Source organism: Muntiacus reevesi, chromosome 2, assembly GCF_963930625.1.
Source record: "Muntiacus reevesi chromosome 2, mMunRee1.1, whole genome shotgun sequence".
In the NCBI taxonomy this organism is placed as follows: Eukaryota; Metazoa; Chordata; class Mammalia; order Artiodactyla; family Cervidae; genus Muntiacus; species Muntiacus reevesi.
Genome location: NC_089250.1, coordinates 145612123 through 145631797, shown reverse-complemented (window position 1 = coordinate 145631797; position 19675 = coordinate 145612123). Strand labels below are relative to the sequence as shown.

The 19675-nt window shown below is 59.5% G+C and overlaps 2 protein-coding genes across 2 annotated transcripts; one reads left to right on the top strand and one right to left on the bottom strand.

The window, feature by feature from the left end:
- Window positions 1-90: 90 nt before the first annotated feature.
- Window positions 91-2372, bottom strand: FBXL15 (F-box and leucine rich repeat protein 15). Its single transcript, XM_065920092.1, has 4 exons — window positions 2007-2372; window positions 1680-1833; window positions 864-1369; window positions 91-415 (listed from the first exon to the last, which is right to left on the bottom strand). Exons 1-4 carry the CDS (start codon window positions 2057-2059, stop codon window positions 226-228), a joined length of 903 nt encoding a protein of 300 aa, XP_065776164.1. The 5' UTR covers window positions 2060-2372; the 3' UTR covers window positions 91-225.
- A 3480-nt stretch (window positions 2373-5852) lies between these two features.
- PSD (pleckstrin and Sec7 domain containing) lies at window positions 5853-19415 on the top strand. The gene is made up of 16 exons (XM_065920091.1): window positions 5853-6506; window positions 6778-6880; window positions 7365-7725; window positions 8466-8906; window positions 10095-10289; window positions 10456-10536; window positions 10742-10854; window positions 11488-11546; window positions 11672-11761; window positions 15688-15731; window positions 17155-17345; window positions 17448-17518; window positions 17625-17782; window positions 17951-18095; window positions 18367-18510; window positions 18974-19415. The coding sequence occupies exons 1-16, from the start codon at window positions 5853-5855 to the stop codon at window positions 19202-19204; spliced, it is 3081 nt and encodes a 1026-aa protein (XP_065776163.1). The 3' UTR covers window positions 19205-19415.
- The last annotated feature ends 260 nt before the right edge of the window (window positions 19416-19675 follow it).

Sequence of the window (19675 nt, the reverse complement as noted above, 5' to 3'; positions counted from 1 at the left end):
CACAGCTGGGGTGCTGGAATACTGTGTCTGTCTCTCCCAATCTCACGTCCCCTATCTCCAACAGGGCAGCGGCGCCAGGCAAGAGGGGGTAAAAAGCTCTTTATTTGAAGCTCTAGGGTGGGGCAGGGCATTGGCCTCTCACCGGAGGCCCCCACAGTTCAATTTCCTTACAGTTCGCAGTGAGGCCCCCGCCACACAGTCCAGCTGTGCCCATCGGCAGGCGGGTCAGACCTGCAGGTTGACAAAGGGTGCAAAGCCCACCATGTCCTGCAGCAGTACCAGGGCCTGATGCAGTGGCGGCTCCACGTCGATGTCCACACCGCGCTTCCGCAGGCGGCTTAGGCTGGGCTCGGCCACGTGGTGGCAGTGCCGCACCCGCAGCGAGCGCAGCGCCGGGCAGTACTCTGCCAAAGTCCTAGGGGAGGAGCAGGGGAGGGAGGCAAAGGGCGTGAAGCCGCTACACACACGGTGGGGGAGCCAGCAGAGCCCAGTCTCCCTTCAGTTGTGGCATACTTCCCACCTTACAGGAGGGAAGGGGCCTAATTTGAGGTCGTACGCTCAATGCCTCCAGTGAACCAGAGACTTCATGCCCCAGGATTGCAAGGTTTTCCCCTTGCTGAAGAATAGCCAGAAATCTGACTTTGTGTCTGAAATTTCCCAAGGTATAAATACGAATTCAGAAAAGTTTTCCAACTATTGGCTCTCTGGCCTAGGTATTCCTGGAGGCACTTCCTGTTCAGAATGCGGTTCCGTGCTAGGAGAAAGATCCAGAAATTCCAGTTCTGCCAACTACAGCCCGCCCCTACCCCCAGAGACTTAAGCGATCGCTCTTCTCCCATCCCACCGACCCCAGGCCCAGGCACCTGATACCGTCGCTTCCGACGCGGAGGCACCCTGTTAGGTCGAGGTGCTGGAGTTCCGGGCAGTTCCGAGCCAACTCCTGGACGGCGATATCCCCTACGTTGGCGTTGACCGCTAGTGAGAGGCTGCGAAGGCCTGCGCCGCGCCTCTGTGCCAGGTATACGATGGCCTCATCCTTGAGCTGTCGGCAGGCGGTGAGGTCCAGCTCCTCCAGGGCCGGACAGCGGTCAGCGAGGCCGCGCAGCGCCAGCCCATCTACCCAGTCACAGTGCGCGAGCGAAAGGCGCTGCAGGCGGGGGCAGCCCTCGGCCAGCGCCCCCAGCGCGCGGCGGCTCAGTTGCCCGCAGCCAGCCAGCGCCACACTCCGCAGCTGCGGATTCCGCCCCAGCACCGGCACCAGATCTTCGTCCGACAGCCATTCGTGACACGGCGCCAGCGCCAGCTCCTGCAGCCCCTCGGCGTCGCGCAGCAGCCAGGCCAATGCGGCCCGCGGAATTTGCGGACCCACCTATGGGCGGGGAGGCACCTCGACTCTCAGCTGTTCCCGGGGGAGGACGCTGCCTACTCGCCCCAGAGTTCTTTCCTGGCGGCAGGTTGCCCTCGGGGCTTGGCACCTGCCCTCCCAGGAGAGACCCTACGCTCCCTCAAGTTGATCCCTGGTACTCGCCCTTTCAGAGTACTTCCCGCTGGGTGGATCGCTTCCCAGGCATTCCTAGAGGCCCACGGGAGATCCGGAAGGGTAGACAGCGGGGCTGGGGGCTGGAGGCGGGGCGGGGGGCAGTATCCAGAAGGGGGCGGGGCTCCAGCCCCAGGCTCACCTGAGCGGCGTCGAAGCGGCGCAGCCGGGCGAGGTGCAGCTGCACTAGCGCCCGGAAAGCCCGACTGACGCGCTGCAGCCAGAGCAGCTGGCGCAGCGGCACCCGGCTCAGGACGTGTGGGAGCAGCACGTCTTCCCAGGGCAAATCCAGGAGCCTGTGGGTAAAAGGGCGTTGACGGCGGCGTCCCCGGGTCACTGTTACCTGAGAGTCCGCCTCCGTTATGCTTCTGAGCCTAGGCTCCTAAAAGCGGCCCCCAGACCCGGACCTTGTTCAGCTCCCCTCCCCCAGGCCCTTCTTTCCTCTCTCGGCCCCTCCGGTGCTCGGTACCTGACGGCTCCGGGCTCTTGCTCCCCTCCGGACGGGTCCATCGGTGGCTCCATCGGTGCCTACTGCGCCTGCGCAGTAAGGTCTTCTCGCAATGGCCTTGGAGCGGGCGCACCAAACCCGCCTTCTTAAGCTATAGAGACAGGCCGATTCAATCGAGTGCCGGCTCACTGAGGAGCCTATCTGAAAGTGTTCCGGATGGATCCTGAAACCGAAGGCGCAACAGACCGGTGGTGTAAACTGAGACCTCGCCTTCTCCGCTATAGGGCTTGCGACTCGAGGCTGAAGAACGCGATGGTGCAGCAGAGACTGACTTTTTTCGTTTTGGGCCAGTGGCCGCGTCTAAGTGAAGTGATGGGAGGAGACGGCAAAGCCAAACGTATAAGGGGCGGGGCCAAGACTCTAAGGTTCTGGGCCGGCTTTCTCTGCCCTCTAGTCACGTTTAGCGAGTTTGAAAAATGGGGAGAAACTGTCCAGGCTCTCATTGTCTGACACGGAGTGGATGCCCAAGAACTGGTGAATGAATTGAAGGGGCAAAGTTAGAATTTATCTTCCTTAATGAAGCAAATTTGCCCAAACCTCCCATCCCTGGTTGATTGTGAGGTACAGAGCTATTCAACCCCTTCCACTCCCAGATTTGGAACGGGTTTACACCCTTTGGGGAGAAATGTTGGGGGCGAGAAGGATTATATCTCCAGCTGGGTCCCCTTCTTTTACCCAGGAGGTCTGGAATCCTAAGAAGAGTAAATGTTCAGGTCAGCCCACCAAGAATATTGCTTCTCGGTTGGCCTGGCGTTGGTCCGGGGAGTTAGTTGTGGGGTCTAGCATTGGGCCCGCCCTAGGGCAGCGGCCCTCAGACCTCTGAGTTCAGACTCTGGGTCGTCCTCTCACCGCGTCCCCAGATTCTAGTTCAGAGTCCGCTCCAGAGAACATCTGGAGCAGTGCTTTCCCCATCATCCATTGTCAAGGAGGGTGTGAAGGACGCAGAGGGCTACTGCTGTCCCTAGGAGCTCCCCCACCCCCACCCCCGCCCTAGCAAGGTTGCATTCTCCCTTCGTGCAACCGTTTCACCTGCCTCTTCATAACGAAAACTGCTTCCCATCCATTACCAGGGTTTCAGGCACCTCTGCAAGGTGGACAGGTCTGTTCCGTCAATCCACTTTAAAGATGAAACCGAGGCCCTGGAGAGGAAGCACCTTGTCCGGGGTCAAGCGAATCGGCATAGAGAACTCAGGCATCCTGTTTTTCCCCGAATTCCTTTCACCCTCCTCCAACCTCCCCCACCCCCACTCCCATGCTGCTGAGAAGAGAGTAAACAGCAGCGGGGAAGGACCAAGGAAGATCAGTTTGGGTGGGGGGCTTGCTCCCTTTTCCTCCGCCTGCTGGGGGAACGGTAGCTGGGAGGATAGATCTCTGCTAAGATAGAGTCAAGTGGGCGCGCACCACCTCGGGCCGCGCGCCTCCTCCCCCTTCCAGCTTTGTTCACGCTTTCGCGCCTGCGCAGTGCGACAAATCTGGCGCTGTCCCCTTCAGCACCACGCCGAGCCCGCGCCGCCCCTCCCCGCGGTGAGCCCCGCGCACCCCCGCCTCGCACGTTCTCGCGCCCCCTGACCGCTCGAACAGACCCCTTCTTCCTTCCGAGGTCACTACTTGCCTGCCTTGGAGTTCCCAAGGAGAGCAGTTGCCATAGTAACTCTAGCGGCGCTTTATTAAAATAGCTGGGCCCGCTTCTACCTTGGCCAAGGGCACACGGGTTGCCTGTCTCCCACTTCCTCTAGTCCATGCCTTATTCCGTCTATCCTCTTACTCCCAGACGGCAAGATGCCTAACTCAGGCAGCAAGGAAGTTCTTTTTGAAGTCTGACTAACATCCCTCCTGCTGCATTCTGGGCGAGTGGTCAGGGCTGTGTCTCCTGAGTCCTAGTCTCAGAACCCCCGGAGGGTTTGAGGCCGGGTTCTCTGGATATTTCTTCCACAAATTGATGGTCTCTTGGATTTAGGGGGCAGGTCCAATCTACACCCGTACCGTGTGCTGGCCCGGCCGCGTGCTCGTGGGGGCGGGAGCGCGTGTGGCATATAACAGGTCATGTGGCAACCTCCTAGGGACACGCGTGGGGTCTGGAGCGGGACACGCGTGTGCAGCTGGGTCCCGCGTGAGGCTCAGGGGGTGGTGGACGAGAGGGACGTGGACACGATTGGGGTGGGGCATGTGAGGGTCTGAAGAACAGACCAGAGGTTCCATACGTCCTCCCCCTCGTCAGGGGCGGGTCTCAGGTTGGCGGGAGAGCCCAGCGGGGACCTAGTATCGAGAAGTGGGGGGCAGCCTCTAGGGCTCAGGGCCCCGGGAGAGGGCGGGGGGTGGGTGGGTGGGGGGATTAGCTCTGAGCCGCGCGTAGGGGGGAGAAGGAGGGACTGAGAGGCGGGCGGGCCTGGAGCAAGCGGGAGCAAGCGGGAGCCGCGCTGCCTTCACAGCTGAGCTGGGCCCAGCCTCTCCCCTGCCTCTCCTCGGCCCCAGCTCCAGGCGAGCAGCGGTAAGTACTGACGCGGCTGAGTCCGGGGCTGCACTGAGGGCACAAGGGGCCCCGACTGAGCTTCAGAAACCTGCCTGGCAAGGTTGTTGCCCCGGACCCTTGCCTCTACTCTGCATTGCCACCAGGGGCCCCTTACCCCTTTATGGTCGTTCCTGGGCCGGACAAGATCTGTCCTACCCCTGGGGGTGGAGAGAGAGACGGGGAGAAGGGTCTGGTGTAGCTCAGCCCCACGGCTTCCCCTCAGAGACCAGTGACTGGTGGGGGTTAGGGGAGAGGGTGTATGTCCCTGTTTAAGTATGTGTGTGAATAGGCATCTGTATTTGTGTCTGATTGTGACCAGTAGGTCTCTGAGTGCCTGATATACCTGTGTCTCTGTGTGTCTTGGGGAATGAGGGCCTTGTGTGTATATTTGGGTATCTCTTTGTGTGTTTCTGTTTGATTGCCGTGTGTGTGTGTAAAACAAGCATGTGCCTTTCCATTACACACATATTTGTTATGACTGTGAGAGTGTATGAGGGTGTGTCTTTGAGCAATGTGTGTGTGTGCCTGTGTCTGTGTGTGCTGGAGGGTGTTGCCTATGAATGTGTTAGCTGTGTACTGACATTATTTGTCCTTACGTGTGTGTGTGCATGAGTGTGTGTACCTGTATGGAGAACAAGAATGTCCTTTTCCCATTCAGCATGTATGTGTTAGAGTGTCACCTGTGCCTCTCAACCTGTCATGTCCCTATATACCACCCCATTCTTCCTCCCTCTCCTTCCAGGAGGCCTGAGTCCCCTCCCCTTGAATGAGAGGCTCCCACAGAGAGACTGTGGGAAGCCCCTCGCCGTATGATGATGATGGCTGGCTGATACTTCTGATCCTGAGGGTGGGGTAGCAGTCTTCCCCCTCCCCCACTAGAAGTAGTTCCAAAATGCCACAGTGACTCTGGGTTCACTCAGCTTCTGAAATAGCTTCCTCGGTTCTCCCAGGGTGATGCTTAGGGCCCCCAGGCAGAAAGGACAGGAGCCAGGGGCCCACTGGGGCATAATTTTTTTCTCCTCAGGCCTCCATGGAAATAGCCCAGCAGGAGGACTGATCGCCACCCCCAGGGGTGGGATCAGTGCTGCCATATTTCCAGGATGGGCTAGACCCCTGGTGCCCAGTGGCCCCATCTGCTTTCCCCTCCCTGTCTCTGCCCTCCCATCGTCCTGACTCCCCAGCAGTTCACCCCCTGCTCCCCTTCCTCTCTTGCAGGCCTGTCTGAAGAGCATGCTGCCCGCTCACTCCCCACCTGGCCTGGCCATCCCTGCCCCCCCAGCCTGACCCCCGGCCCCAGCATGGCCCAGGGTGCCATGCGCTTCTGCTCGGAAGGTGACTGTGCCATCTCCCCACCACGATGCCCACGGCGCTGGCTCCCCGAAGGCCCAGTGCCCCAGAGCCCCCCAGCCAGCATGTATGGCAGCACAGGCTCCTTACTCCGGCGAGTGGCAGGTCCAGGTCCCCGAAGCCGGGAGCTTGGACGTGTGACAGCGCCCTGTACACCTCTGCGTGGCCCCCCTTCACCCCGCATTGCTCCCTCACCCTGGGCACCCTCTTCACCCACTGGGCAGCCCCCACCAGGGGCCCGGAGCTCTGTGGTCATATTCCGGTTTGTGGAGAAGGCCAGCGTGAGGCCACTGAATGGGCTGCCTGCTCCTGGAGGCTTGAGTCGGAGCTGGGACCTGGGTGGGGTCTCTCCTCCCAGGCCCACCCCAGCCCTCGGGCCTGGTTCCCATCAAAAGTTGAGGCTAGAAGCATCCACATCAGACCCACTTCCAGCTGGAGGAGGCTCAGCTCGGCCTGGCAGCCAGGGCCTTTTACAGGGGCCACCAACTCAACCCCAGGTTGGAGCAGATGGTCTTTACTCCTCTCTTCCCAATGGGCTGGGGGGACCCTCTGAGCACCTGGCCACATTATTCCGAGGACCTGCTGACACTGGACTCCCGAACCAGGTATGTGATCTCTCTTGGGCTCCCCGCAACCCCACAGACCCAGCAAAGGCCAAGGCTTCTCTTGTCTCCATGGTGGTCTTAGGCCTATCACTCTGAATTCTTCAATCTGGGCTAAATCTGCCTCTTTCTTGCTCTCTGTGTTTGTCCTTATGTCTCTGTACCTCTGTCCCTGTATGTTTTTCCTTCTGTGCTTTTGTCCCATGTTCTTGTGTCTTTGTATGTCTGATTTTCTCTCTGGGTGCCTGTGTCTGTGACTCCCTCCTTGGCGTAGGGGGACATCTGGTCCTCACCCCGAGAAGTCTCCTCTCATGCCCAGAGAATCGCTCGAGCCAAATGGGAATTCTTCTATGGCTCTTTGGACCCCCCCAGCTCAGGTAAGGCCTGGGACTGAGGCCAGGGGAACAGGACAGGGCCTTTTCCACAGGAGCCATGGTATGCTAGGGAACCTTCCTTTAAACTCCCCCAGTCCTTTCCTGGGCTTCTGAGTTGGCTAATGCCTCGCTAAGCCTCAGTCTTTCCATTCGTGTTATGATAGCAGTTGGGGATGGCAGCTGGTTTGGGCAACTGGAGGCAGCTGGATGGTGGAGGGAGGGGAATGGCAAGATATCAAGGGCCATTCCTTGGAGGAGCAAAGAGGCTGGTCTCCCTCAGGCCCCTCAAAACTGTTTGACAAGAACTTGATTTGAAAGGAGCTTCACCAGGAACAAGCTAAGTTTGTAGCAGGAGGAATGGTGGCTAGACAGCAGAAGAAGTTCGGGCCAATATGAGGCAGTGGGGGAGATCTCCTTCCGAGAACAGAATCAGGACAGGGAGCTGACCTGAGTAACCTGCTGACCTGGATGCCTATGCACACTGCAGGTGCTAAGCCCCCAGAGCAGGCCCCCCCATCTCCACCTGGGGTGGGCTCAGGGCAGGGCTCTGGGGTGGCTGTGGGGCGAGCGGCCAAGTACTCCGAGACGGACCTGGACACGGTGCCCCTGAGGTGCTACCGCGAGACCGACATCGATGAGGTGCTGACTGAGCGGGAAGAGGCTGACTCGGCCATCGAGAGTCAGCCCAGCTCTGAGGGCCTGCCTGGCACTGCCCGCCCACCTGCCCCACGTCTTGGCCCATGCCTTGGCCCTCATCCCAGCCTGGGCAGTGGCAATGAGGACGAGGATGAGGCAGGTGGGGAAGAGGATGTGGACGACGAAGTGTTTGAGGCCTCAGAAGGGGCCCGGTGAGTGAGTAGGGGAGCAGGAGAGGAAAGTGACTTGTTCCTTCCCACTGACCCAGAGCCAGGGTTGGGCTCCAAGGGACTGGGATAGAGACCAGGGTGGGGCTGGGAGTGTCAGGACCAAAGCTGGAGTGCCGACAGGGCGGTGGAGCACGGGATTCTGGACCAAAGCCTGCGGCCCGGCAGAGTACCTGGGTTGGGGTTGTGGGGGGCCATCACTAAGAACCCAGGAGGGTAGGAACACAAGGATAGAGGAAGAAAAGAGTTCTAAGGAAGGACAGAGGGGCAGGGTGAGAGGCCAGAATCAAGCCTGGAGGCTTGGGAGCATCAGTTTAGATCCTGGATCCTGGCAGGAGAATGTGGAGTGTGGGGGCTTTCCTCTCTGTCTCACACCCCATTGCAGCTTGGAGCCTCATCTTCTTCTCCTAAGATGTTGCCAGAAATAGAAATGGAATGGCAGGAGGGGAGAGGATCAGGGAGAAGGAGGAGAAAGGGAGATTAGCAGGGAGTGAGAGAGGAAAGGTATTGGGTACTGGGGATGGGTAGGGCTGGGGTGTTCTGGGGGCACTGTATAGCTTGGTGAACCTGTGGTGGGGAGCCCTGAGCTAGGTAACTTTTGGGAGGGGCTGGGAGCCTGTGAAAAGAGATAATCCCCTTCACAGAGTTGGTGTGAAAGTGCAGTGAAATGCTACCTGAGAGCTGTCCTCTAGGCCCCTGATCAGAGATTCTCCCTGCCCCTGCAGGCCAGGTACCCGAATGCCTCACTCCGGGCCTCTCAAGTCACCTCTGCCCTTTCTACCCGGGACCAGCCCCTCAGCTGATGGGCCTGACTCTTTCAGTTGTGTGTTTGAAGCCATCTTGGAGTCACACCGGGCCAAGGGCACCTCCTACACCAGCCTCGCCTCACTGGAGGCCCTGGCCTCACCTGGCCCAACCCAGAGCCCCTTTTTCACCTTCGAGCTGCCTCCCCAACCCCCTGCCCCCAGGCCTGATCCACCTGCTCCTGCCCCACTTGCTCCTCTTGAACCGGATTCTGGTACCAGCTCTGCTGCTGATGGGCCTTGGACACAGAGAGGGGAGGAAGAGGAGGCAGAGGCTGGAGCCAAGCAGGCCCCAGGGAGGGATCCCCCTAGTCCCTGCCACTCAGAAGACAGCTTTGGACTAGGGGCAGCACCCCTGGGCAGGTGAGTGATTCTTTGGTTCCTCAGACCTCGGGCCCTAAGGTCCCAGGAACAGTTGCTCCAAGAGATGGATCATGAATGTGAACATGTGGTTTATATTCCTGACTCCTGACTGGGGTGGTTAGGGGATACAGATGTGTTTTGCCATTTGGAGGACTACTTTCAGTGGCTGTGAGTGGGAGTCCCTTACAGCCTGCCACCGTGGTCTCACAGACCCGGCGACTTGTAAAACCATGGTTCAGGATGGAAGGATCCCTAGAGAACACCACCGTTTTTCTCTAGAAGGCCGCTTCCCTCCTTATATAGAGCCTCTAACCTGCTTAGAATTCTTCTGCCCTTACCCCACCCCCCAGCCTGGAGGTTCCTCCCAAAGAATCAGCCACCAGCCTCTCCTATTGCCTCTCTCCCATGTCGCCTACCCTCTCCGATCTGGAGTCTCTCACCCTTCCCCAGGAAGTCCTTTCACCAGGCTAACCTTTCTGCTCTCCCCTCTGCCAGCTACCCTCTCAGTCACTGAAGCCATGGCAACAGGAGGGGGTGGCCAGGGAAACAGGGTTGCCTAGCAACCAGGAGTTTCCGGCCTCTGTCTCTGGGGTGACAGGTGGCTTTGTGAGTAGAGCAGCTGGGGTGGGAAGGGAAGGGAGGAGGAGACAGTGGCTGAGGGGGTGTGCTCTGACCCCCTATCCCCTCTACCCCAGAGCTTACTTCTTTGTGGGTGGAAGAGAAGGACCACGGAGGAGACTCCTCTTCTAAAAGGCGGGAAGAGGAAAGACGTAGGAGCAGGAGAGTGTCCCTGCTGCCTCACATCTTTGACCCTCCACTGTTCCTCCCTAGCAGTCCATCTATCCTATCTCTGCCCATATTCTCAGAGAGAGAGGACTCTGTCCCGAGTAGGGCCAGTGTGGGGATGGGGAATCTATGTCTAATAGCAAACTTAGGGAGTTTGGGGGAAAGCAGCCTGAACTCCCACAGCAGCAAGATGGATGTGTGTTAGATTTAAGGCAGGACTTCCACAGAGAGGTGGTAATGATGGACTAGACTGATGGAAAGAATCTCCTCTGGAGAAAAGAAAAATGCCTTCCCCATGTCCCAATCTTTCCTTCTCTGTCTACTGGGTCTGGAGGCAGAGGAAGCATCTGGATGGCCCCTGAGGGCTTGTCCCATCTCTGAGCTGGTGTTCTACCCTGGCAGCGAACCACCCCTGAACCAGCTGGTGTCTGATTCGGACTCAGAGCTGGACAGCACAGAGCGGCTGGCCTTGGGAAGCACTGACACCTTGTCCAATGGGCAGAAAGCAGACCTGGAGGCTGCTCAGCGCCTCGCTAAGAGGCTGTACCGACTAGATGGCTTCAGGAAGGCGGATGTGGCCCGGCATCTGGGCAAGAAGTAAAGACACTGGGCTGGGATTGAGGATGGGGGGAGAGGGAATGCATTCTGTGGGCAGCACCTCCACATCCCCTATATCTGATACCCCCAGGTCTTTAGGTTACCCCCACCTGGCCCCTTGACACTTGCCCTTGAGACTCCACCTGTCTCTCTGCCCTGCCCACAGCAATGACTTCAGCAAACTTGTGGCTGGCGAGTACCTGAAGTTTTTTGTCTTCACGGGCATGACTCTGGACCAAGCTCTCAGGTAGGTGTCCAGCCCTTTGAGAGCAGGCCCTACTCCCTAGGCCTAGTGTGCAAGGCATCAGTTATGCCTGCCCTGAGCCCTGTGCCTCCCCTAAACTGCCCTGAAGTCACTCTTCCCATCCTGACTGGGTATGGCCAGGAGCCTGAGATGCCTGGTAAGGGGACCTTGAGTAGATGTGACATGCTCCCTCTTCCCCTCTCCCCAGGGTGTTTCTCAAGGAGCTGGCCTTAATGGGTGAGACCCAGGAACGGGAGCGTGTGCTGGCCCACTTCTCCCAGAGATACTTCCAATGTAATCCTGGAGCCCTGTCCTCAGAGGGTGAGGAGGCCGGGGTCAGGGTTTTCCTGTCTGGTCGTGGAGGCAGATAGGCACTGCATCTGTGCAAAGTGGCATGAGTGTATGTGAAGTACATGAGCGCACAAGCTTGCAGGCATGCAAGCACGCATGTATGCAGACAATACTGGCATGACTGCACGGATGTGGAACTGTGCATGTGGGCAGGTACAGCACTACAGGCTAGTGTGTACTGTGAAGAGACACGTGGCAGATGTGTTTGCATGCCGTTGTTCACATATATGTACAAGACAGTGCTTGACCTGAGTAGGGATTCTGTTTGGCCTGCATAACTGTGTGGGGCCCAGCTGTTTGTGTTTAATCCATAGACACAGAGGAACCTTGGTGTTGGGTGTGAGCAGTGGGCTGTCCCCAGAACCTTAGGGAGTTAGGTATGGTGTCCTAAGCAGAGGGAGAGGTCCTGTCTGAGGGATTTGCTGGAGGAGAGAGGTCTTTGCTCCAGAGGGGTTTGCCAGTGGGGTCCAGGACTTACGAAAGTGTGGCTGTGGGCCAAAGAGGGTCCGAGAGGGGGCAGGGCATGAATTGAAAGAAAGAGGAAGGGAGCTGTGGGAAGACCCCTTGGGAGGCAGCCGAGGCTAAATGTTAACTCTCCCCTAGACGGTGCGCACACGCTGACCTGCGCCCTCATGCTACTCAATACGGATCTCCACGGCCACGTGAGTGGGGGGTTGGGGGGACGAAGACGGGAAAACCCCGTCCGGAGACTTCAAGGCCTGGGAGGCGAAGGACCGCCCCTCCCTGACCCCCCCCAAAGTTGACAGGCCTCTGTGCCCTCCATTAGAACATCGGGAAGCGCATGACCTGCGGAGACTTCATTGGTAACCTGGAAGGCCTCAACGAAGGCGGCGACTTCCCCAGGGAGCTGCTCAAGGTGGGGGGTTGGGGCAGGGCAGAGGTGGCCGGAGGGGAGGGACAGGGGACCTGACAGCAGGCTTCCAAGGCGGGTGAGGCGAGGGGCCTGTGAGCACCCAGCTCCTGCTGTGGAAGACTGCGCTCTAGTGACTCAGCCTGGGGACCGCCCCCTCCCCCAGCCCCCACGGGACTGGCTCTCCCGGAGCATGCGCTCTCCTCATCCCCGCAGGCCGCGGGGGAGGGCGGAGCTGGTCTGGAGAACACGTGATCAGCGGCCCCTGGCCTCGGTATTTTGCCTTCATTAGTGCCCTTCCTCAGTGTTCACTGAGTTGTGGTGTATGGGCCCCGCGCCAGGGTGTACGGCCACAGAGGCCTCCCTGGTACCGCTGCACCGGAGGGACTCGGGGGTAGAGGGGCGTGAGAGGGACAAAGGCTTTAGAAGATCTCGAAGTCAGCACGAAACTGGGACTACATACTGAGCTCCTGGGTCCTTAATGGGCAGGCCCTGCGCCGGGGCGCTAGAACCTGAGGGTTAGCTACACTGGAGCTGGTAGCATGGGAGGAGGTGGTGGGTGTCCTGGTCCCTGGCTTCACTTCTCTCCCAGATCCGGTGGTGCTTTATCCGAGGAGGCCTGCACTCCCAGAGTTGTCAAGGGGGTCCCCGGGCACCACCTACGTGTGACAGTTACAGGCGTGTCTGTGAACTTGGGGTGTGTTGAGCTTCTGACTTTGGGGATGCATCTGAGTGGGGCTGTCCTTTGTGAGTTGGGGGTGGTTAATGGTTGGGATATATACTGAGTTTAGTTGTATACTTGTATACATGTGATTTAGGGTGTTGGTGAACCAAAGGGGTTTGTCTGACTTGGAGTGTGTTTGTCCTTAGGTTTTATGATGTAAAGTGTATCTGAGTTGGGGGTGTAGGTTGTGTGTGTGTGTGTGTGTTGGGATGTATATCTGCGAATTGGCTATCCGGTTTATGACATGTGTCCATGAGTAGGGGGGGTGTGTGTGAGTTAAAGACTGTAAAATTTGAGGTGTACCTCTGAATTTCTACTGTCTGTGAGTTGAGGTGAGTGTGAACTGGCGCATCTGACTAGTTGGGATGTATGTAAGGTGGGGTGTTTGAGCGTGATCTGGGGTATATACACAGGCATTTGAAGTATCTGCGGCTTGGCGAGGTGGGTGATTCCAGCTTCTTGGCCCCTCCTGGCTCCGTAAAAAAGGGCCACCAGGAGGCGTTCCGACCTGTCTCCTCAACACCCCACCCTGCCGAGCCCGGGGGGCGCTCCAGACCCTACAGGAGCAGCCCTCCTTCACAGCCCCAACCTCCCAGCGCCCCTGGAGCAGGCCACCCGCTCCCCCGGATCCCCCCACTGGCTCTCCCAGGCGCCTCCCCGGTGACGGTGACGGCGCGCCGCGGGCCCTCCTCTCGGTCGGACGCCTCCGTGTTGCGCCGTCCCCGCCCCCAGCCCTCGCCCTCCCCTCCCCGTCGGCGCCCCCCTCCCGCTCTCGCCAAGCTGCAGAGCCGACCGCGCCGCCGCCGCCGCCGCCGCGCGCTCTGTGCGTCGGTGGGAGCCGAGCCGGGCCGGGCTCGGGCCGGGCCGGGCCGCTCGCGCCGGCTGTCGGGGGAGCCGTCCGCGGGCCGTCCGGGCTGTCCGGGGCCGAGGACGGACGGGGGCATGGCCGGGGGCCGCGGCGCGCCGGCCAGGCCAGCATGATCGGTGTCAACAGCATCCACAGCAGCGCCGGGCGGCTGCGCTCGCGCTCGCTGTGCTCCGTGCGCTACGGGCGCACCCACCGCGGCGCGGAGACCCTGTGCTACGGCTGGCCGCAGCGCTCGCGCAGTCTCAAGCCCGTGCTCTACACCGACCTGGTGGTCAGCCGCCTGCAGAGCCGCAAGAAGAAAAAGGCGGTGAGGGCTGTGGGGCCGCAGCTCACGCCAGGCTGGGGGGCGACCGAGGGGGTTGCTGAGGGCGGCGCGCCACTGAGGGGGCGGCTTGAGGGAGGCGGCACGAGCCTAGGGGGGCCTCGCTGAGGCCGAGGGGGGAGCCCGACAGGGACAGAGCCCACGGGTAGCCAGGGGTGGGCATGGATGGAGAGGGCAGGGCAGAGGCCCTGAGATCAAGTTGGGGAATCTCAGACCAAAGGGTCCTTCTAGGTGAGAGCACGATATGGAGCTCACCCGTGGGGTTTAGGACTTTTGGAAGGAAGACGTGGTTGTGGACCAACGGAAGTGCCGAGAGGGGGCAGGGGATGAACTGGGAGGCTGGAGACAGGATTGCAGGCCGGATCTCAGTGACCACTTCAGCGTCCTGAAGTGGTCAGAGAGTTGGAGAGTGAGGGCTTGGGCTCTGAGCTATGCTGAGTGTGGGCTGGGCTTGTTCTTGGGCTGTGTGTGCACCTGTCTGGGTTGTGCTGTGGGGTGGAGGTGGTGGGGTGTACCTACCCCAGACATGGTGCGCACAGGTGAGATGCTTGGCATTTGGGGCTGGGCATAGCGGGTGGACAGTGAAAGAGTCAGAGACCATGTTGCGTGGGGAGCGGAGCCCAGGGCGGGGGGGCTGTGTCCCATCTTGGAGAAGGTGCCGACGTCACCACTGCACCCAGTTTCTCGCAGGCAGGCAGCAGCACACGCCACCACACGCCACACACTTAGCCGCACATGCTGGGGACACACCCACTCACAGACAGGCTGATGGAAGCACCCCCACAGTGGGAGGCACTGGTGTGAGCCCATGTCGCAGGCTGCTCCCAAGAAGAGGGGTTCCCTGTGCCACTCCTGGAACTCATCCTCTCCTCCCACCACCCTAAGGCCCCTGCAGGCCCCCCAGGCCAACTCCACAGAGAGAAGGGACTAGTTCAGGAGTTCACAGGGAGTTTGTAGTGTACAGGGTTTGGAAGCTAAAACTATTGCCCTTTAGACTAATGTCCATTCCCCAGTAACATGAAGTATGGGCATGGGCAGGGGGTTGGAGCACCCTGGCATTTGGCTTGGTGGGGCTGTCTGGGTTGGGGGAAGTGCTCAGCTTGCCCTGGGGTTGGGAGCCAGGAGAGCGTGTTCTCTGTTAGCCAAGGAGGGAGGTGACAGGGAAAGTCCTGTTCCTGGGCCTCAGTTTCTCCATATGCTCTGTGTGGGTTTATTCTGTGGAAATAGGCCAAAACATGTGGTTGGGGTAAGGAGAGCTTCTTAGGCTGCTCTTTCTATTCCCTCTAGAGCCGTGCTTCCCCCACCCGGGATCTGAATAGGATGACCCTTAACAATAACGACAGTAAAGATGCATGCTAAGTCGCTTCAGTCGTGTCCAACTCTTCAAGCCTGTGGACTATAGGCCAGGCTCCTCTGTCCAGGGGATTCTCTCGGCAACAATACTGGAGTGGGTTGCCATGCCCTCCTCTAGGGAAGCTTCCTGACCCATGGATTGAACCCACATTTATCTCCTGCATTGGCAGATGGGTTCTTTACCACTAGTGCCACCCGGGAAGCCCAAAGATAATAATAGCAGTTACTATATATTGTACATCAACCATGTGCCAGGATGTCTGTGTTAATTGCTTGCCCTATGTTAAACACGTGGTACTGGGACTTCCCTGGCGGTCCAGTGGTTAAGACTCCAAGTTCCTGATATGATACGATGGCTGTGGGTTTGATCCTTTGTCAACGAACTAAGATCCTGCATGCCCCACAGCTCAGCCCCACCAAAAAATAACACATGGTAATCCTTTGTTCTTCCCATAGACACTTGTCCTGCAACTCAAGTGGGAGATCTGGGCCTGGGTTCTGCCCTTCGCTCTACAGCCTGGGTCATTGGTCATTACACCCGTGCCCATCCTTACCCCCAGTTCTGTCTCCTCCCCCTGACTGGGAGGGAGGGCTCTGAGCTCTGGCATTGGTGCACCTCCCCCAGGACCGACCCCCACCCCCCTGATTTGTTCCTTCCTCCCCAGGCCTTGTACAGCTCCATCAAGAATGAAAAGTTGCAATGGGCCATGTGAGTCCTGGGGATGTCTGGAGGCGGGGTGGGGGGGATGAGATGTCAGGAAGGGGTTGCCTAGAGGGGTTGAGAGCACTGAGGTGGGCTGAGTGAACCCTGGGGCTGTGAGACAGGGGAGGTGGGTGAGACTGTGAGAGGCTATGAGGCTGCCTCACTTCCTTTTTTGGCGATCCCGCCTGGATGTGGGGCCTGTGTCTTGTCTCTAGCTGGTTGTTTTGACAAGCTGGGTTGGGTAGGTGGCCAGTATCAACTGGCCTGGGAGGAGGAGTGCTGGAACAAAATGGGGAGGTCTTTTGGCAACCCAAGTGGGAAAGTAGAAGTCTCTGACCAATAGAGGGAGAGCCCCTTCTTGGGTCCTAGGGAGTCCAGAGTTGTCTACTCTTGGCAGCCCCAGTGAAACAGAAAGCCTTAAGAGTTCTCTTGGAAAAGTCTAGTCTGAGGGAGGAGGTCTAGTGTTGAATCCCCAGTCTGAGAGTACAGCCCTCATCTAAACAGTCAGTGGGTCACTCATACTTGCTGGTATCTGCTCAGAGTCCAGTCACTGCTCAGTTTAGTTGGGAGCTCCCTCTGCTCATCAGAGGAGGCAAAGCTCAGGACTGGGGTACAGGGTGGGGATCAGGGAAAACTTCTGTGAGGACTGATCTTGGGGCAAGCCTTGAAGGAGAGGAAGAATTGTTTGGGGAGAGAAAGAGGGAAGTTGATATTTGGGAGGCAAATGCATGGTGGCTGAAAGGAGTGTGGGGTGGGGAGACCAAGAGGAGGTAGGCCTAACTGGAATGGGGAGTGGAAGGAAAGACAGTGCTGGTGGGGATGTGGTATAGGCTTCATGTGGGAAGCAGCAGGGAGCTACTGCAGGTTTTTGAGGAGGGAGTAACAAGATAGACCCTTTAGATGATATCTGGCAGAGCCTGCAGACCAGGATGTACAAGGGAACCACTAGGAAGCTCCTCTTGCCACCATTTAGCCAACAAGCTGTGAGTAAAGCTTGGTGCTGGGTGTGGTTGAGAAGCTGAGTCAAACGTTTCTGCCCTAGTGCAGAAGGGAGTGAGGGGTGTGTGTGCAGAAATGGAGAGGACGGGGCTGGGTCCCTGTGAAGAGAGGAAGGGACAGACATGGCCCTACCCATGGGAGCTCTAATATGGGGGCAGAGACATGCTGGCTCGAGGAGCCCTGATCTGAGTGGGGAGGTACAGCGGCACCTTGGGTCACCGGGTCTGAGGCCGGAGTTGTGGCTCCAGGAGCCTCAGGCTGAGGAGAAGCACACCCTCTGTGGCTGCTTCTGTGGAGAAGAGGGGCAGCCCTCCCACCCCCTTCTCCACAGACACTGGAGAACTTTCCTGGGTGCCAGAGGTCAGGACTGGATGTGGGGGCAGGGTTGTGGCTCCACGACCAGCCCCCTCTGAGGTGATCACACCTGCAGAGACGAGGAGGAGCTGAGACGCTCTCTGTCTGAGTTGGCCGACCCCAACCCCAAGGTCATCAAGAGGGTCAGCGGGGGCAGTGGCAGCGGCTCCAGCCCTTTCCTGGACCTGACTCCCGAGCCCGGGGCTGCAGTCTACAAGCACGGCGCCCTGGTGCGAAAGGTGCACGCAGACCCTGACTGCAGGAAGAGTACGTGGCCAGGTGGGGAGGCCTGGGAGGGGGATGGGAGTGGGCCTGTTTCAGGCCCCCCCGACTCATCTTCCTCACCCCCCACCTCTGCCCACCCACCAGCACCTCGGGGCAAGCGTGGCTGGAAGAACTTCCACGGGATCCTCAAGGGCATGATCCTCTATCTGCAGAAGGTGTGAGGCCAGCCCAAAGGGGTGGGGCTGGGGTGGCTCAGGGGATGCGGGGGGTTGGGCTGGGCTTGGCCGGGACTGTGGCCAGGACAAGATGGGCGCCCCACAGGAGGAGTACCAGCCTGGGAAAGCCCTGTCGGAAGCTGAGCTTAAGAACGCCATCAGCATCCACCACGCGCTGGCCACGCGGGCCAGTGACTATAGCAAGAGGCCGCACGTCTTCTACCTGCGCACTGCTGACTGGCGGGTCTTCCTCTTTCAGGCCCCGTGAGTGCCCTCCTCTGGCCCATCCCAGACCCCTCCCCCATCCCCAGCAGACTCCCCTCCCCTGTCCCCGGACTGCCTCTTTCCTTCTCGGGCCACACCCTGAGCCGGCACTGCCATCGCGGGACGGATCCCTGGCCCCAGTCCCAGGTGGTCGTGCTGTTTCCCCAGGAGCCTGGAGCAGATGCAGTCCTGGATCACTCGCATTAACGTGGTGGCTGCCATGTTCTCCGCACCCCCCTTCCCAGCTGCCGTCAGCTCCCAGAAGAAGTTCAGCCGCCCTCTATTACCCAGTGCTGCCACCCGCCTCTCCCAGGTACCCTCCCCTACCTCCTGTCCACCTGGTGCCTCGGGGCAAGCGGGGCGCTGGAGTGGGGCCGGCCTAGGCCGACCATACTTGAGGCTGCTGCCTATGATGTGGCTGTCCACCGCACAGGGGACAGGGGGCCATGGAGGCTGAAATCCAGTCAGTTAACCCAGACACAGGGTGCTTTGTTCATCCAGAGGAAGGGGCACCTTTTCAGAAACCTTGCACAAAGGCACTGTCTATGCCAGAGTAACCCTAATCGTGCTCCCTTGGCCCCTAGGAGGAGCAGGTGCGGACCCACGAAGCCAAGCTGAAGGCCATGGCAAGTGAGTTGCGGGAGCATCGGGCCACGCAACTGGCCAAGAAGGCCCGCGGCAAGGAGGCTGAAGAGCAGCGGCAGAAGGAGGCATATCTGGAGTTTGAGGTAAGCTCCCAGCCCAGGCACCTCTTGCTCCATCAGGGCCTGTGTCCCATGCACAGGCTCAGACGTCTGGTTAAGGGCATGGCTCAGAGTGGGACTATCTGGGTGACCCTGGGCAGGCAGCTTTCTCGCCATGAGCCTCAGTTTCCTCTAGAGTGGGACAGGGAGGACAGTAGTCTGTCCCCACTAGGGTGATGAAGGGAGCCAATTTCTGCCAAGGGCTCCGTTTTGCCGACTCTGGTAAAGGCTCCAGGAACATGAGGTGCTACAGCTGGCAGGCTACAGAGTCCAGAGATGACACCAGAACACCCAGGGGTGCGAGTGGTCAGTCAGTCCCTGGGGGCTTCAGGGGCCTTAGAGGTTGGCAAGAACCTGGCGTCTCCTAGCCTTCTTTGACTCCCTGCTCCAGATGGGGTGGGCTGGGCAGAAGGGGACCAGCGGGTTCACCGCTGCCCTTCTGCCTCAGAAATCCCGCTACGGCACATACGCAGCGCTGCTTCGGGTCAAGCTGAAGGCAGGCAGTGAGGAGCTGGATGCGGTGGAGGCAGCAGTGGCCCAGGCTGGCGGCACAGAGGATGGACTCCCTCCTCTTCACTCCAGTCCCTCCCTGCTGCCCAACACCTCCAGCCAGCCCCGGGCTCAGTGTCCTGACTCAGAGGCTCGGGCAGGGGCAGGCAGTGGGCGGTGGAAGCCCTGAGCTGGGGGTGGGAGTTGGGGGGGCGGTGCCCACTGGGCACCTGCATGACACGGCCCTGCCTAAGCCCGGGCCGGCCTCGGGCCACCTGTGAGGGCCTCTCGGTCCAGGGCCTGACCGCGCCGGACGCGGTGTCCGGGGCAGGGCAGGGCTAGGGCATGGGCCTCAGGAGCCTTAGGCTAAGGGCCCCTCCGAGACCCCCTTTTTGTGATAATGTTTTGCACTTTTTCGTACAGGGGATGGGGGTGGGAGGGGCCAGGGCCCCTGGACTCTTGATGCTCTTTTTTTTTTTTGTGGGGGAGACCTGACGTTTCTGCTTTCTGCTGAGACCACCCCCACCCCTGACACCAGCAGTCCCCCTCCAACCTGGGGCCTGGCTCAGACACAAGCCAGGAGTTGGGGTTGAGCTGGTTTCCCTCCCTCTGCCCTGAGGGCTCACCCTCTCCCTTGCCAGAGGTGGAGGATGGATGTCCA

Bases quoted from the DNA above. Each gene is read 5' to 3' on its own strand.
- FBXL15 (XM_065920092.1), bottom strand. From the start codon at position 2,059: ATGGAGCCACCGATGGACCCGTCCGGAGGGGAGCAAGAGCCCGGAGCC. The intron at 1,370-1,679 runs GTGAGCCTGGGG...CCCCGCCCATAG, and splicing joins GCCGCTTCGACGCCGCTCAG to GTGGGTCCGCAAATTCCGCG. The intron at 416-863 runs GTGCCTGGGCCT...CTCCTCCCCTAG, and splicing joins GTCGGAAGCGACGGTATCAG to GACTTTGGCAGAGTACTGCC.
- PSD (XM_065920091.1), top strand. From the start codon at position 5,853: ATGGCCCAGGGTGCCATGCGCTTCTGCTCGGAAGGTGACTGTGCCATC. The intron at 7,726-8,465 runs GTGAGTGAGTAG...CTGCCCCTGCAG, and splicing joins GAGGCCTCAGAAGGGGCCCG to GCCAGGTACCCGAATGCCTC. The intron at 11,762-15,687 runs GTGGGGGGTTGG...CTTCCTCCCCAG, and splicing joins TCCCCAGGGAGCTGCTCAAG to GCCTTGTACAGCTCCATCAA.